Here is a 19530-nt window from a genome sequence, read left to right as displayed (position 1 = left end):
CCTGTATGAATACACTATAGGGTGTCTTATTAAACAAACTGCTGTGTGAATACACTATAGGGTGTCTGATGGGACAAGGGGCTGTGTGAATACACTATAGGGTGTCTTATGAAACAAACTGCTGTGTGAATACACTATAGGGTGTATAAGTACACAATAGGGTGTCTGATGGGACAAGGGGCTGTGTGAATACACTATAGGGTGTCTTATGAAACAAACTGCTGTGTGAATACACTATAGGGTGTGTAAGTACACAATAGGGTGTCTGATGGGACAAGGAGCTGTGTGAATACACTATAGGGTGTCTTATGAAACAAACTTCTGTGTGAATACACTATAGGGTGTGTAAGTACACAATAGGGTGTCTGATGGGACAAGGTCCTGTGTGAATATAGTATAGAGTGTCTGATGGGACAAGGGGCTGTGTGAATACACTATAGGGTGTCTGATGGGACAAGGGGCTGTGTGAATACACTATAGGGTGTTTGATGGGACAAGGGGCTATGTGAATGCACTATAGGGTGTCTGATGGGACAAGGGGCTGTGTGAATACACTATAGGGTGTGTAAGTACACAATAGGGTGTCTGATGGGACAAGGAGCTGTGTGAATACAGTATAGAGTGTCTGATGGGACAAGGGGCTGTATGAATACACTATAGGGTGTGCAAGTACACAATAGGCTTTCTGATGGGATAACTGGGTGTATAATTACATAATAGGGTGTGTGATGGCACAATAGAGTATGTAATTACATAATAGGGTGTGTGATTGAACAACCGGGTGTATAATTACATAATAGGGTGTGTGATGGCACAATAGAGTATGTAATTACATATTAGGGTGTGTGATGGAACAACTGGGTGTATAATGACATAATAGGGTGTTTGATGGCACAACAAGGTGTGTAGTTACATGATAGGGTGTGTGATTGCATAACAGGGTGTGTAATTACATTATAGGGTGTGTAATTACATAATCGTGTGTATAATCACATAATAGGGTGTGTGATGGCACAACGGTGGGAATTAAGGTGTGTGTGCAACAAGAGTAAAGGGGACAATAAAGTCTGTCAGCAGTCTGTGTGATTGTACATTGGGGTATTGTGTTTTGCAATACAGACCAGTGTGGTACAGAAGGTAATAGAATTGCTAATAGGAGTTGAGCGTGTAATGTTATAATATGGTAAGTGAATGGCATTATGGGTGTCCTGTACAGCACTGACATCAGATAAATCAGGTGCTATGTGATCAAACCCTGGTCACTTCCATACAAGTCTACAGCAGTCTTCTGAGGTGCATATAGCTCTATGTAAAGCCACTATGTACAATACAACAGGAGAAGTTATTACCATACTGCACATTCCTATCAGACATAAGTGATGCCATATTGTGTGTGATGTCAGAGATTACACATCAACTTACTATCTTTACATTAATGTACAAACAGAAATTAAAGTGATCGGAAACTCTCCCATTTTATAAATCAGATCCAGATTGTTAGTGATATTTTATATGGAGTTTAATTCACCAGATGTAATGAAGATGCGCTATAACTTACTTTTTAATATAGATATGAAATTCAAAATATCCCGTACTCCGCCGCCCACTTCAAAAGTCAATTGTTCTGTGAGCTAACAGTTTGAATTGTTGTCCAATCAGCGCTCTCCCCATATGGCACTTTTGTTGTAGCTAGAGCGCTGATTGGACAACAATTCAAACCGTTAGCTAACAGAATAATTGACTTTTGAAGAGGGCGGCAGAGTGCTGGGTATTTGATTTTCATATCTACATTTAAATGTTATAGCGTAACTTCATTACAACTTATGAATGAAACTCTGTCTAAAATGTCACTGACATTCTGGATCTGTCTTTATAAAGGAGAGAGTTTACGATCACTTTAAGTGAAATACATTGTGGCTAGATTCACCGATTCTCATTAGGCAGATAAGGGATCTAATGCTTAAAGGGACACAAAACTCAATTTTCTTTCTTTCATTTTTTTAGATAAAGCATGCAAATTTAAACAACTTTCCAATTTTATTTATATTGTCTAATTTTATTTGTACTCTTTGAATCCTTTATTGAAAAGCATACATATTTATGCTCCGGAGCATCAATGCACTACTTAGTGCTAGCTGTTGATTGGTTGCTGCACATATTTGCCTATTGTTATTGGCTCAGCTGATATGTTCAGCTAGCTCCCACTAGTGCATTGCTTCACCTTCAACAAAGGATACCAAGACAAAAAAACAAATTTGATAATAGACGTAAATTGCAAAGTTGTTTAAACTCAGAATCATGAAAGGAAACAATTGTATGTCTTTTATGTTCAAAATTCACCTATTTTTTTCTAGCCAGTTGCCATTGGGCGTTCCTGTTATTGACAAATGTAGTTAAATGGCTCAATACACGGTATCTCGCACAGCAAATTAGGAACATCAAGCAACAAAGAAAAAAACAATAACAATGTTCGCCACAGAAAATTTTGCCAGCTAGTTGGCATTGTGAAGTATCCAGTGGAGGGTAATATAAAGTATTTTAATATTATACCATTTTTATTATATCCAAATTACAAACCAATTGAATAATTTAACATAAATGTATTTAATGGTAATTTGTGCAATAAATATTGAAACATTTTAGCTTAATATATGCTAAAATCTTAGTAGGGTAGTGTGCCTGTTAAAAAGGTCCTTGGAAACGCGATTCTGTAAATGAGTGTAATTTTGAAAAATTTTAATCTCTGTTTTGCAACGCTAAAGTAGCCTCAAGGGAACGGAATTTAACCTTAGCCCTCATACAAAAAATTAAAGTCCGTCAGGTTCTGATTGCGCTTTATTCCAAAATAATATTGCGTCCCATAGAAAGTATTAGAAGCCGTAAAGTGCTAAATTATACCAATGTTCCACTTAAAGCATAAACTGTTAATACACTGTTGATAATTTGATAAAATTTATGCCGAGCTCAACTAGGTGTAAAAGTGAAAAAAATATTATCAGGCACATATCTCCACAATTACAACTAGGCCTATGCCTTTTTAAACGCTAGCGTGTAGCAGCGGTGTCACATAATACACATACAGCACTATACTTGCAGAGGAGAGATCCTACATTTTCAGTACTATGCCTAGGGCAGCATTACATATTACATATATCAATAAAATAAAAAATTGATAAAACAAAGAAAAAAATGATTGATTAAATGTATCGTTTTTGTTTCTCTCTAAAAGTGATCACAGATAAGCAGCACAGACATTAAACATAAATGTTATAGTGTAAGGTCAAGCTAACATAGCAACAAACTTGTTCTGGTGCGATTTTCGAGAAATTCAACGTTGGATGGAAGCATTAACGAAACGTTAACTTGCATCTAAACAAAAAGAGTAACTGCATGCAATGTGCAAAATAATTCAATGGAAACCTAGTACTAAAATGGAACCCTAAACTACTTTTAACTGTCAGCCGCTTCGGTAAAATAGCTTAAGTTTTAACGGTTTAATTGAAACGAGCCCATGGCTGGTATTTTTTACGTTTTGCTTTTAAATGTAAAAATAAAGATTAAATATAGAAATAAATATAATATAATGATGAAACTTATTCTAAATGTGTGTTAGAATCTAATTTTAATACAATGATCATTAATAATCAGTCCTAGCAGCTTTAGTTTTAAGTTTATGCTGTATACTGTAATTATTTATACTAATGCGCATAGCCAGTATTTTTTACCAGAATTGGTGGCAACCCTGCTCAGCATCTGAGGTATAGAAAGGCGCGATTGCTTCTTACGGTCGTGTACTCGCTATGTCAAAGCTGAAAAGGTTTTCTCATTTTTTTCCCCTGTTTTCTTTTGTGCAAATGTTACCGTATTGTTTTATTGAGCAAGTTGACTTTTCACTTTTATTTGTTTTAATGTTTTTTTTAAACATTTTTGTGATGTTGACTTCTTTGACAGTGAAAATCGTTTTATGCAGCTGGAAGTTGAGTAAGCACCAACTAAGCAATTACAGTGCTGCACGGTGTAGGGTCAGAATTCTGACGTATACAGGATACACTATAGGCTGTCTTAGGCAGTGGGAACCCCCTTCCATAATTTTGGGGGTAAAAACAGTAAAAGTGGGCAAAATAACTGAGAATTTACATTACAAAGTTGTTGTTTTCTTTACTACCCAAAATTAAACTTTTATGGGGACTTCTATTTTGAGTTTAAAGAGACTAATTGGAAAGTTCTTTTAAATTGTGTGTACTATCTCAAACATTTTGGGTTTTCTATCCCTTTAAACATTTCTGCTGAGATTACAAGTGGAGCACACAATTATTAGTGCTATTGAGCACTCAAGTTAAATCCATTGCACTCTTATTCTTTGCTCATATTACAAGTTAAAAGTTATCGCTCGAGTAAAAGTCTGAGTTGCACTAACATTTGGAGGTTGGATAGTGTGGCTGTGCTAAATCCCTCATTTCATAGACTTCTATGGGGCGTGCTTCTAAACCCTGTTCTTGTTTTCGCTTAAGCACCAACCCAAAAGTGCCAAAATGATGGTGTGCTACACAATAGTTGAAACTTTGCAATATACTTTCATGAATGATTTTGCCCCCTTCTAATGTGTTTCAGCTGAGCAAATTGTGGCTTTTCTTATTTTCAGAAATGAAAATGCGCCCTGTCGACCTCAGTGCTAACCCTGCTACATATATGTCCCTAAGTGGCTGTAACAGATAAGAAATGCAAAAAATACACTTTGTATTTACAATATGAACATGTCTAGCCTTATCAACTGCAGACTCAAACCCAGATTAGCTGCTCCAAATGAGGCAAGGGGTGGGCAGACTTTGGTTGCTTGAAAATAATTGCAGCAAAAAAATATGTTAATTTGCTTTAAAACAATGTTAAAGGGACATTGAACCCAATTTTTTTTCTTTTGTGATTCAGATAGAGCATGCAATTTTAAGCAATTTTCTAATTTTCTCCTATTATCACATTTTCTTCATTCTCTTGGTATCTTTATTTGAAAAGCAAGAATGTAAGTTTAGATGCCGGCCCATTTTTGGTAAACAACCCACCAATAAACAAGTGCTGCCCAGGGTCTGAACCAAAAGTTGGCTGGCTCCTTAGCTTAGGTGCCTTCTTTTTCAAATAAAGATAGCAAAAGAACGAAAAAAAATTGATAATAGGATTAAATTAGAAAGTTGCTTAAAATTGCATGCTCTATCTGAATCACAAAAGAAAAAAAATTGGGTTCAGTGTCCCTTTAAGGCACAACAAGGCAGCAAAAATGTCAAGGTGTTTACTGTCCCTGTAATCTACCTTAAAATAAGTGTCTTCAAGTGGGCTGAACAAGAATTTTCCTGGGTGTGTAATCATTTTTATTTCACCTCTTAGTGGAATGCAAAAAAGCTGTCTTCAGTCCAAGGAAAACTTGTGTTCCAGCCTCTCCATTAAAAAACTGGTTAGACTGGCTTGAGTAGATATTTATAAGCATTTTCAAATAAAAAATAAATTATTTAAAATGAAAAAAAAAGATGATTTCATATTTTCAAAGTCACTAAATATTTTTAATTAAAAGGACTTTATACACCACTGCAAAAATTGAGCTTGTTAGACACTCCCTATAGAGAGGCCAGAAAGCAATGTAATATGCAGCTGCTGCAAATCAGCTGGTTTAGGCAGTTTGCAACACATAAAAAAATGAGGTTACTGATTTTGCTTTTTGGCCTCTAGGGAGTGTGGAACAAAGCACGTTTTTAACACAAAAGCAAGAAGTGTTAAATGTCCCTTTAAAGGGACATTAAACCCAAATTTTTTCTTTCATGATTTATAAAGAGAATGCAATTTTAAACAACTTTCTAATTTACTTCTATTATTTATGTTGCTTCATTTCTTGATATCCTTTGTTGAAAGCATATATAGATAGACTTAGTAGTTGCTGATTGGTGGCTGCACATAGATGCCTCGTGTGATTGGCTCATCCATGTGCATTGCTATTTCTTCAGCAAAGGATATCTAAAGAATGAAGCAAATTTGATAATAAAAATAAATTGGAATGCTGTTTAAAATTGTATTGTAAAAATGTATTCCTTTAAATTGCACTAATCTATTTAACTAACAAATGCAGATGCAGCAAAATATGGACGAAATTTGATCATCTAGGTTCAGTTTGCAAGATAGGCAAATCCGATAAAAAAATAAACCAAAGTTGTTAAGAATTGTTTAGAAATGTATTACATATAAATTACATGCTATATTTAAGTTATATTTGTTAGATTTCATGTCCAAATGTATTTATTTATTTATATATATATATATATATATATATATATATATATATATATATATATATATATATATATATATATTACTTGTTTGAACTTTAAGGAATTATAATCTAATTTAAAAATATTGTAGATTTGTTAAGAGCTGTGAGTGCCTTTTCAATTCTGTAGGTGTAACTTCATATATGTTTTGTTGAACTTGGCACCCAACAAACTGACTTGTCAATTAGTGCATTGTACATGGAACCTTTAGACTGTGAGTGTGTGTATATAATGTTATTCTGTATATATAATATGATATAATGCTTAAATACACACAAATATATGAAATCTGGGAAGCAAACAAAATCACTGTAGGTTACATTTTATTGCAAGAAATATTTTACTGATGAGTCTGTATAAAATAAAAAATATGATTCAAATGGAAATATTTTGCAGTAAATTATGCCTCAGGATTTTGTAATACTCATTGCATAGAGCATAGTCATGCAGATTGTTATTTTGTAACATAAGCCGAAATAGACAGCTCAGCCTCTTTAGGTAAGCAGATTTTTAATAGTGTGTTAGTCATCTGCTGGAATGTGCATGTCGGATGCAGTATGTAGGTGGAACCACAATGAAACACCAGTATATGCAAACTAAGCACTACATAAATAGTTTTTTATATTCATATTATGATCACCAGATACTCATTTAGTACATCACTTAATTTATGATAATGCAGTCCAAAATTAGACTCTTATTAATTATTGTAATTGGTTTTTACAAACGTGAAAGAACTTAAAGTAAAAACAGTTGGTAGTCTTAAGTTGAGCCAGACATTACAGAGAGAGCATCAGTATATTGTATATTGAATATTGCTGTTTTTCTAGCATATGGTAATTGATTGTAAATGTTTAGTCCAGCCGTTTGCTTAACTGTTTTTATTCTACAGTTGTTTAGTGGATATATATTAGAGATGTCGAGCTAACGTAAGTCTTCTAATAACTATTGTTTTCTCCTATTTAGTGGAATCAATTTCACCCTCCAGAAGTGATATGAAACGATGTCAGTTTCTACAAAGTGTGAGTATCTTACAGTTTTACAGCCATCCCTTGTTGTATCTCACTTTCAGCTGAGGCATTTACTGATAGGGTTTCCAGGTATCCAACATTTAACCAGACTGTCCAGTATTTTAGCTACCTGTCCATTAAAATGAATATAAGAGAATTGGACAGTAAGCGAGTTTGGTCTGATCTGGGTCTAATATGAGCATATAACTGACAAGGGTTGGGTTTTTATATTAGGGTACTTGTGCGCATATGTCTAATAGAATATAATCTAGACAGCACTATCTATCATACGATTAAATTAAATGAAAAAGAGTGCACGGGATAAGGTAACATCACTACCCCCAAATCTTCAAATTACTAATAATCCCAGCACAAAATAGCAGACCAAATATATCATATACTATGTCTATTAATGTATATGACAATATTTTATAATTCAGGATCATGAAAAGCCCCAAACCATCACACATACTGAGGCACATAAAAAAATAAATAAAAAAAAGTAAATAAATACAGAGAAAAACACCCCGAAGGCGTTCCCAAGGGTAGAACTTAAGTCATCAGCAGTCCAGGGTTAATTGTAAAATAAAGCAAGCAGAGTAAGTTAACATGCATTAAGCTCTGCTTGCTTTATTTTGCAATTAACCCTGCACGCCTTCGGGGTGTTTATCTCTGTATTTATTTACGTTTTTTTTTATGTGCCTGAGTATGTGTGATGATTTGGGGCTTTTCATGATCAGGCTTCCTGAATTATAAAAAATTGTCAAATACATTAATAAACATAGTATATGATATATGTGGTCTGCTATTTTGTGCTGGGATTATTAGTAATTTGTCTAGTAGAGTCCGTCAGTGTAATTTGAGGTCTGATATGGACATATAAATGTACAATTCATTGGGTTTGGTTGAGGACCTATGTGGGCATATGTTTACAAGAACGTTCTCTCAGATTTTTTTTTGAGAGAAGCAGACAACCCTTCCCATTGATGTCTCATACATCAGTGTTTCTCAACCGCGGCCCTCAAGTACCCCCAACAGGTTAGGTTTTCATTATAGCTGAACCAGTGCACAGGTGTAGTAATCAGCTGATCAGTAACCATGGTTACTAACCTGCTCTCACCCATCAGCTGAATATTTCACCTGTGCACTGGTTCAGCTATAATGAAAACCTGGCCTTGACCTGGTACTTGAGGACCTCAGTTGAGAAACAATGTCATACTCAAAGCAAACTAACTTCTGCATAACTTAACTTCCACATTCTACAAAAAAACTGACAATATAACAATTTGCTTTATCCAGCACCAACTCAATGAAATGAAATCAAAAAGCGAATCATCTTCCTCTGCCCCAACCCATTCCTATTTTTGTATGTAATCATTCTGCATTTTATTCTACATCAGCAATCACAAAGCCAACTTCCCTATTGCTTAAAGAGACATAGAAACGTAAAAATAAAATGCTTTTTTCTTTAATGTGTATATATACATTTTTTCAATCTGTGTTTATCCCCTTAAAGACATAGTTAAAGCCCACCCTGGCACAGTGCACTTCCACTCCAGAGAAGGACACAGCTAGGGGCAGCATACTTGTGTAGCCATAAATCACTGACCATGTCCTTGTCAGGCTCAGGTGTTAAGCATATCATGAAAAAAGGCAAAAATATTTTATGTTTACATTGTTTACATGTTCCTTTAACCATACCAATTTTATCCACCATCAGTGTTCCCTCTAAGGCCACATTTTGTGAGTGGCCCAGCAATGAAACAGTTAATTAGGGAACCATACCCTGCAGTTAGAAAACATTACACCAGACATCCTCATACTTGGCCCTCCAGAGGTTTTGGAACTACATTTCCCATGATGCTCGACCAGCATATCCACAAGGTATTATTATTATTAACGGTTTCACTGCTGTGCCGCAGCAGGAACACTGCCCACCATCCTACCTTTACCTGCTCTAATTTAAAGGAACATAGCGCAAAAAAAATACTCTAATCTGTTAGGGCATTGTACTATTGCTTGTATATGAAGGTGTGTTTAACCCTTGCAGAGGGACTAACAGCTTTTTAAAATCAGCTACAGAGCAGCAATGCACTACTGTGAGCTAGCTGAACACACTTAGCCAGTGACAAGAGACATATGTGGGTAGTCAACAATTTAGCTCCCAGTACTGCCTTGCTGCTCCTGAAGGTACCTAGGTATGCTTTTCAACAAAAGACCACAAGAAAACAAAGTAAACTTGATACTGCAAGTAAATGTAAAAGTATCTTAAAATTGTATATCCTTCCTGAACCATGAAAGTTTAAACAGACATATAACAGTAACTTTAAAGGGACAGTATACTATAAAATTGTTTTTCCCTTAATGTGTTTCCAATTACTTTTTTTTACCAGCTGCAGAGTATAAAATGTATGAGATTTGCTTTTTTAAGGCTTATTTGTGTATATGAATTAGCTGATTAGCTGATTTGTAACGCTGCTTTTTTACTACCGCTGCTATTACGAGTCTTGTAGGTACAGCTGTCCCGCACACTTTTTTTGCCTTACCGCAAATCAACTTACGCAATTTGCTTATAGTCTTTTTTCAATGGGACTTCCATTGCGCCGGTATTACAAGCTTTTTTTAGGCCAAAAAGTGAACGGTACAGCCTATCCCGCAAGATTCGTAACGCATTCTAAAGTCAGTAGTTATGAGTTTTACACTACAAAGCCGTAGCATAAAACTCATAACTAAAGTGCTAAAAAGTACACTAACACCCATAAACTACCTATTAACCCTTAAACCGAGGCCCTCCCGCATCGCAAACACTAAAATAAAATTATTAACCCCTAATCTACCGCTCTGGACATCGCCGCCACTAGAATAAACATATTAACCCCTAAACCGCCACACTCACGCCTCGCAAACACTAGTTAAATATTATTAACCCCTAATCTGCTGTCCCTAACATCGCCGCCACCTACCTACATTTATTAACCCCTAATCTGCCGCCCTCAATGTCGCTGCCACTATACTATATTTATTAACCCCTAAACCTAAGTCTAACCCTAACCCTAACACCCCCTAACTTAAATATAATTAAAATAAATCTAAAGAAAACCTACTATCATTACCTAAATAATTCCTATTTAAAACTAAATACTTACCTGTAAAATAAACCCTAAGCTAGCTACAATATAACTAATAGTTACATTGTATCCAGCTTAGGTTTTTTTTTTATTTTACAGGCAAGTTTGTATTTATTTTAACTAGGTAGAATAGTTACTAAATAGTTATTAACTATTTACTAACTACCTAGCTAAAATAAATACAAATTTACCTGTAAAATAAAACGTAACCTGAGTTACACTAACACCTAACACTACACTGCAATTAAATAAATTACCTAAATTAAATACAATTAAATTAATGAAATACAATTACCTAAATTACAAAAAAAACACACTAAATTACACAAAATAAAAAACAAATTACAAGATATTTAAACTAATTACACCTAATCTAATAGCCCTATCAAAATAAAAAAAGCCCCTCCCAAAATAAAAAAAAAACACTAGCCTAAACTAAACTACCATTACACTACAATTACTTACCTGTAAAATAAACCCTAAGATAGCTACAATATAACTAATCGTTACATTGTATCCAGCTTAGGTTTTTTTTTTATTTTACAGGCAAGTTTGTATTTATTTTAACTAGGTAGAATAGTTACTAAATAGTTATTAACTATTTACTAACTACCTAGCTAAAATAAATACAAATTTACCTGTAAAATAAAACGTAACCTGAGTTACACTAACACCTAACACTACACTGCAATTAAATAAATTACCTAAATTAAATACAATTAAATTAATTAAATACAATTAACTAAATTACAAAAAAAAAATAAACTCTAAAATGCACAAAATAAAAAAGAAATGATCAAATATTTAAACTAATTACACCTTATCTAATAGCCCTATCAAATTAAAAAAAGCCCCCGCAAAATAAAAAAAAAAACCCTAGCCTAAACTAAACTACTAATAGCCCTTAAAAGGGCCTTTTGCAAGCTCAATCCTATTGGCTGATTGGATCAGTCAATAGGATTGAAGTTAAATCCTATTGGCTGATTGCATCAGCCAATAGGATTTTTTCAACCTTAATTCCGATTGGCTGATAGAATTCTATCAGCCAATCGGAATCTAAGGGACGCCATCTTGGATGATGTCACTTAAAGAGACATTCATTCTGGAAGAAGACTTCATTGGAAGAGGATGCTCTGCGCCAGATGTCTTGAAGATGGACCCGCTCCGCGCCAGATGGACGAAGATAGAAGATGCCGTTTGGATGAAGTCTTCTGCCCGTCTGGAGGACCACTTCTCCCGGCTTGGATGAAGACTTCTCCCGGCTTCGTTGAGGACTTCTTGTCGCTTTGATGAGGACTTCTCCCGGCTTCGTTGAGGATGGATGTCGGATCTTCAAAACTGTAAGTGGATCTTCAGGGGTTAGTGTTAGTTTTTTTAAGGGTTTATTGGGTGGGTTTTATTTTTAGGTTAGGGCTTTGGGCCACAATAGAGCTAAATGCTCTTTTCAGGGCAATGGGGAGCTTAGGTTTTTTTAGTTAGGGTTTTATTTGGGGGGTTTGGTTGTGTGGGTGGCGGGTTTTACTGTTGGGGGGGTTGTTTGTATTTTTTTTCAGATAAAAGCTGATTTTTTTGGGGCAATGCCCCGCAAATGGCCCTTTTAAGGGCTATTGGTAGTTTAGTTTAGGCTAGGTTTTTTTTATTTTGGGGGGCTTTTTTTATTTTGATAGGGCTATTAGATTAGGTGTAATTAGTTTAAATATCTTGTAATTTGTTTTTTATTTTGTGTAATTTAGTGTTTGTTTTTTTGTAATTTAGGTAATTGTATTTAATTTATTTAATTGTATTTAATTTAGGTAATTTATTTAATTGTAGTGTAAGGTTAGGTGTTAGTGTAAGACAGGTTAGGTTTTATTTTACAGGTAAATTTGTATTTATTTTAGCTAGGTAGTTAATAAATAGTTAATAACTATTTAGTAACTATTCTACCTAGTTAAAATAAATACAAACTTGCCTGTAAAATAAAAATAAACCCTAAGATAGCTACAATGTAACTATTAGTTATGTTGTAGCTATCTTAGGGTTTATTTTACAGGTAAGTATTTATTTTTAAATAGGAATTATTTAGTTATTAATAGTAGGTTTGATTTAGATTTAATTTAATTATATTTAAGTTAGGGGGTGTTAGATTTAGACTTAGGTTTAGGGGTTAATAAATTTAGTATAGTGGCGGCGATGTTGGGGGCGGCAGATTAGGGGTTAATAAATGTTGGTAGGTGGCGGCGATGTTAGGGGCAGCAGATTACGGGTTAATAATATTTAACTAGTGTTTGTGAGGCGAGAGTGCGGTGGTTTAGGTGTTAATATGTTTATTATAGTGGCAGCGATGTCCGGAGCGGCAGATTGGGGGTTAATAAATATAATGTAGGTGTCAGCGATGTCAGAGGTGGCAGATTAGGGGTTAATAAGTGTAAGATTAGGAGTGTTTAGACTCAGGGTTCATGATAAGGTTGTAAGGTGTAAACATAAAATGTGTTTCCCCATAGGAATCAATGGGGCTGCGTTACAGAGCTTGATGCTGCTTTTTTGCAGGTGTTAGACTTTTTATCAGCCGGCTCTCCCCATTGATGTCTATGGGGAAATCGTGCACGAGCACGTACAACCAGCTCACCGCTGACTTAAGCAATGCTGGTATTGGAGTGCGGTATGGAGCACAAGTTTGCTCTACGCTCACTTCTTGTCTTTTAACTCTGGGTTTTTAAAAACCTGTAATACCAGCGCTGTAGGTAAGTGAGCGGTGACAATAACGTGCAAGTTAATACCGCAACCCTCATAACTCAAAACTCGTAATCTAGCCATTTGTGTTTTGAAGCCACAAACTAATAAAATGGGTTGAGCTTGTAGGTATAATTAGATTGCATTACTTTATCACATAGTGTACATATACATGCTTCTTTATCTTATATCTGTCCATAAACCAAAGACCAATACTTGGAGAGAACAATGGAAAATTAACATTTTATTACCTTATTGCTTCTATATCCCACTGGGAGTGTAATTTCTTCTACTGGCTGTGTTTACACAGCTTGGCCTTAAGGCCAAATACTTCCATGATAGGTGGAGATACCACAGGCTAAATCAACAATATCAAATGCCAATATAAGGGTAATGGAAATAATTGTAAACAATTTAATACACCCCAGCAGGTAAAGTGGATCAATGGGAACAAACTAAAGAGGAGACATTTTTTTTGAGCAAACTGTCCCTTTAAAAGGACATGTAAGTTTTGTGATTCTAATAGAGTTCTTGCATGTAAACTCTGCTGAAGGGTTAAACACATAGCCCTAATTTCCTATGGTGCTGTTAACTGGAGGTAACAACTAGTATCTCTATTAAAGGGACACTAGCGTCAAAATTAAACTTCATGATTCCGATAGAGAAGCAGTTTTAAGAGACTTTACAATTTACTTCCCTTACCAAATTGCACACAGTCACTTTAGATAGACACTAGAAACTACTGAGCATGTGAAAGAGTTCACAGTGTATGTGATTGGCTGATGGCTGTCACATGATATAGTGGCCTAGCAAATTTAACAAAATTTGGAAATTTGTCAGAAAAAAACAACTACTGGTCATATAAAATTCAGAGTAAGTGCTATTATATTGTCTTTTTATCCCAGACTTGTTATGCAATTTGACTATATTTAATGGTCCTTTAATGTCTCTAGAGATGTTTTATGTCACCACCAGTTACCCAGTTTACAATAACAATAGAAATGAGGTAATAGAGTTAGCTTCCGAGCAGCAATACACTACTGGGAGCTAGCTGAGCACATCTGGTGAGCCAGTGACAAGAGGTATATGTGCTTAACTGTGATTAGCTTTACCATGTGTAATGCTTAGCCATTTAGCAGTGTCCTTCAGATTCTTCTCAATCATAACAATATCAGCAGGTCCCAATATCATGGCGACCAAGAAAAGTATATAAAAATGTTGCCAAGATTGCTTGTGGTGTGCTTTGTATTTTTCATTGAAAATATATTAATTAGTTAGCTGGTCAAGTTATTTATTTCACGACTTTGGTCAAAAATTTAGAATCTTACATTTTAGTACTCTAAATTGCATTAGCAAAACTCCTTTTGTGTATAAGGCTATGTTAAATGTGTGGGCTATGGTATATGTGCTACTGACATGATTGTGTGGGCCATCTTGTGTATGGTAAGCCGATTTGACTATATTGGCCATATTAGGTTTGCCAAGACAAGTAGAACATGTGGGCCACATTCTGTATTTCAAGCCATCTTGAACATGTGAGCCATATTGTGTGGACCAAACCAACTTGAACATGTGAGCCATATTGTGTGGACCAAGCCAACTTGAACATGTGAGCCATATTGTGTGGACCAAACCAAGTTGAACACGTGAGCCAGGTTGTGTGGACAAAACCAACTTGAACATGTGATCCATATTATGTGGACCAAACCAACTTGAACATGTGAGCCATATTATGTGGACCAAACCAACTTGAACATGTGATCCATATTATGTGGACCAGACCAACTTGAACATGTGAGCAATGTTGTATGGACCAAACCAACTTGAACATGTGAGCCATATTATGTGGACCAAACCAACTTGAACATGTGATCCATATTATGTGCTCCAGCTAACTTGAATGCTCCAGTTATATTGTGTGTGAGATGTCAGCTTGAATGTATTGACCACATTCTGTGTACCAAGCCTAGTTAAATGTGCTGCACATATTATCTGTGCCAGGACAAGCTGGACGCGTGGGGCGGTTTTTTTATGTATCAGGTCATTTTGGATGTTTGTAGTTAGATTGGGTTTATAAGTCAAAGTTTAAAGGGACAGCCAACACCAAAATTGTTATTGTTTAAAAAGATAGATAACACCTTTACGGCCCATTCCCCAACTTTGCACAACCAACATTGTTATATTAATATACGTTATAACATTTAAACCTCTAAATTTCTGCCTGTTTCTAATCTACCACAGACGGCCTCTTATCACATTCTTTTTTATTAGCTTTTCACAACAGGAGACTGCTAGTTCATGTGTGTCATATAGATAACATTGTGCTCTCTCCCATGGAGCTGTGCATGACACTGCACTAATTGTCTAAAATGCAAGTCAATAGATAATAAATAAATAGCCATGTGATGAGGGGGCTGTTAAAAGAGGCTTAGATACAAGGTAATCACAGAGGTAAAATATATATTAATATAACTGTGTTGGTTATGCAAAACTGGGGAATGGGTAATAAAGGGATTATCTATCTTTTTCAATAATACAAATTTTGGAGTAGACTGTCCCTTTAAGGATTGGGCTGTAATCATTGTTAAGTCACTAGGTCACGAGATACCTTAACACTCAGAGCTAATAAGTAAAATGATTCTATATTGTCTCTTGTAGGGATATCCTGCTTCACACACTAGAACTGGTGAGTATTTACCAGCGCTGGCTGCATTTTAAAATGTAAATATGCATAAGTACTGTGCACTATATTTAGCATTATCCTTAAAGGGACATGAAACCCATTTTTTCATGATTTAGATAGAGAATACAATTTAAAAAAAAAGTTTCCAATTCACTTCTGGTATCAGATTTGCTTTGTTCTCTTGTTATTCTTTGTTGAAGCAATGTCTAGAAAGGTAGCGTGCACATGTGCTGCCATATAGTGCTCCTGTTACTGTATACCATTGTTGCAAAACTGCTGCCATATAGTGTTGCCAAAATTACCTTCCTGTTTTTCAACCAAGAATAACGGTTAAACAAAGAAAATTTGATAACATTTGGGTTTCATGTCCCTTTAACACTGAGTTTTGCAAAAGATATAAGAAGGTCCTGAGATCATATTTAAGGGTGCATTAGCGTAATTGTATACATATAATATACTGTACATGTATACATAAACATATACAGTATATATACACATAAATACACATATAAACACATGCACACATTAATACACATGCATACCCATATATACAGTATATATACACATAAATACACATATAAACACATGCACACATTAATACACATGCATACCCATATATACAGTATATATACACATAAATACACATATAAACACATGCACACATTAATACACATGCATACCCATATATACAGTATATATACACATAAATACACATATAAACACATGCACACATTAATATACATGCATACCCATATATACAGTATATATACACATAAATACACATATAAACACATGCACACATTAATACACATGCATACCCATATATACAGTATATATACACATAAATACACATATAAACACATGCACACATTAATACACATGCATACCCATATATACAGTATATATACACATAAATACACATATAAACACATGCACACATTAATAGACATGCATACCCATATATACAGTATATATACACATAAATACACATATAAACACATGCACACATTAATACATCTGCATACCCATATATACAGTATATATACACATAAATACACATATAAACACATGCACACATTAATACACATGCATACCCATATATACAGTATATATACACATAAATACACATATAAACACATGCACACATTAATACACATGCATACCCATATATACAGTATATATACACATAAATACACATATAAACACATGCACACATTAATACACATGCATACCCATATATACAGTATATATACACATAAATACACATATAAACACATGCACACATTAATACACATGCATACCCATATATACAGTATATATACACATAAATACACATATAAACACATGCACACATTAATACACATGCATACCCATATATACAGTATATATACACATAAATACACATATAAACACATGCACACATTAATACACATGCATACCCATATATACAGTATATATACACATAAATACACATATAAACACATGCACACATTAATACACATGCATACCCATATATACAGTATATATACACATAAATACACATATAAACACATGCACACATTAATACACATGCATACCCATATATACAGTATATATACACATAAATACACATATAAACACATGCACACATTAATACACATGCATACCCATATATACAGTATATATACACATAAATACACATATAAACACATGCACACATTAATATACATGCATACCCATATATACAGTATATATACACATAAATACACATATAAACACATGCACACATTAATACACATGCATACCCATATATACAGTATATATACACATAAATACACATATAAACACATGCACACATTAATACACATGCATACCCATATATACAGTATATATACACATAAATACACATATAAACACATGCACACATTAATACACATGCATACCCATATATACAGTATATATACACATAAATACACATATAAACACATGCACACATTAATACACATGCATACCCATATATACAGTATATATACACATAAATACACATATAAACACATGCACACATTAATACACATGCATACCCATGTATACAGTATATATACACATAAATACACATATAAACACATGCACACATTAATACACATGCATACCCATGTATACAGTATATATACACATAAATACACATATAAACACATGCACACATTAATACACATGCATACCCATGTATACAGTATATATACACATAAATACACATATAAACACATGCACACATTAATACACATGCATACCCATGTATACAGTATATATACACATAAATACACATATAAACACATGCACACATTAATACACATGCATACCCATGTATACAGTATATATACACATAAATACACATATAAACACATGCACACATTAATACACATGCATACCCATGTATACAGTATATATACACATAAATACACATATAAACACATGCACACATTAATACACATGCATACCCATGTATACAGTATATATACACATAAATACACATATAAACACATGCACACATTAATACACATGCATACCCATATATACAGTATATATACACATAAATACACATATAAACACATGCACACATTAATACACATGCATACCCATATATACAGTATATATACACATAAATACACATATAAACACATGCACACATTAATACACATGCATACCCATATATACAGTATATATACACATAAATACACATATAAACACATGCACACATTAATACACATGCATACCCATATATACAGTATATATACACATAAATACACATATAAACACATGCACACATTAATACACATGCATACCCATATATACAGTATATATACACATAAATACACATATAAACACATGCACACATTAATACACATGCATACCCATATATACAGTATATATACACATAAATACACATATAAACACATGCACACATTAATACACATGCATACCCATATATACAGTATATATATACACATAAATACACATATAAACACATGCACACATTAATAGACATGCATACCCATATATACAGTATATATACACATAAATACACATATAAACACATGCACACATTAATACACATGCATACCCATATATACAGTATATATATACACATAAATACACATATAAACACATGCACACATTAATAGACATGCATACCCATATATACAGTATATATACACATAAATACACATATAAACACATGCACACATTAATAGACATGCATACCCATATATACAGTATATATACACATAAATACACATATAAACACATGCACACATTAATAGACATGCATACCCATATATACAGTATATATACACATAAATACACATATAAACACATGCACACATTAATAGACATGCATACCCATATATACAGTATATATACACATAAATACACATATAAACACATGCACACATTAATACACATGCATACCCATATATACAGTATATATACACATAAATACACATATAAACACATGCACACATTAATAGACATGCATACCCATATATACAGTATATATACATATAAATACACATATAAACACATGCACACATTAATACATCTGCATACCCATATATACAGTATATATACACTTAAATACACATATAAACACATGCACACATTAATACACCTGCATACCCATATATACAGTATATATACACATAAATACACATATA

At 34.0% G+C, this 19530-nt stretch overlaps 1 protein-coding gene across 1 annotated transcript in view; it reads left to right on the top strand.

The window, feature by feature from the left end:
* The window catches only part of PTPN18 (protein tyrosine phosphatase non-receptor type 18), a 163142-nt gene that overhangs the window by 135465 nt on the left and 8147 nt on the right, over positions 1 to 19530 (top strand). Inside the window, exons 14-15 of the mRNA XM_053695813.1 lie at positions 7275 to 7330; positions 15817 to 15844. Coding sequence (XP_053551788.1) covers positions 7275 to 7330; positions 15817 to 15844 — 84 coding nt within the window. The remainder of the gene's footprint in view (positions 1 to 7274; positions 7331 to 15816; positions 15845 to 19530) is intronic.

Source organism: Bombina bombina, chromosome 12 (genome assembly GCF_027579735.1).
Source record: "Bombina bombina isolate aBomBom1 chromosome 12, aBomBom1.pri, whole genome shotgun sequence".
Classification (NCBI taxonomy): domain Eukaryota; kingdom Metazoa; phylum Chordata; class Amphibia; order Anura; family Bombinatoridae; genus Bombina; species Bombina bombina.
The sequence above is the reverse complement of the archived record's forward strand: the minus strand, read 5'-3'. Positions and strand labels throughout refer to the sequence as shown.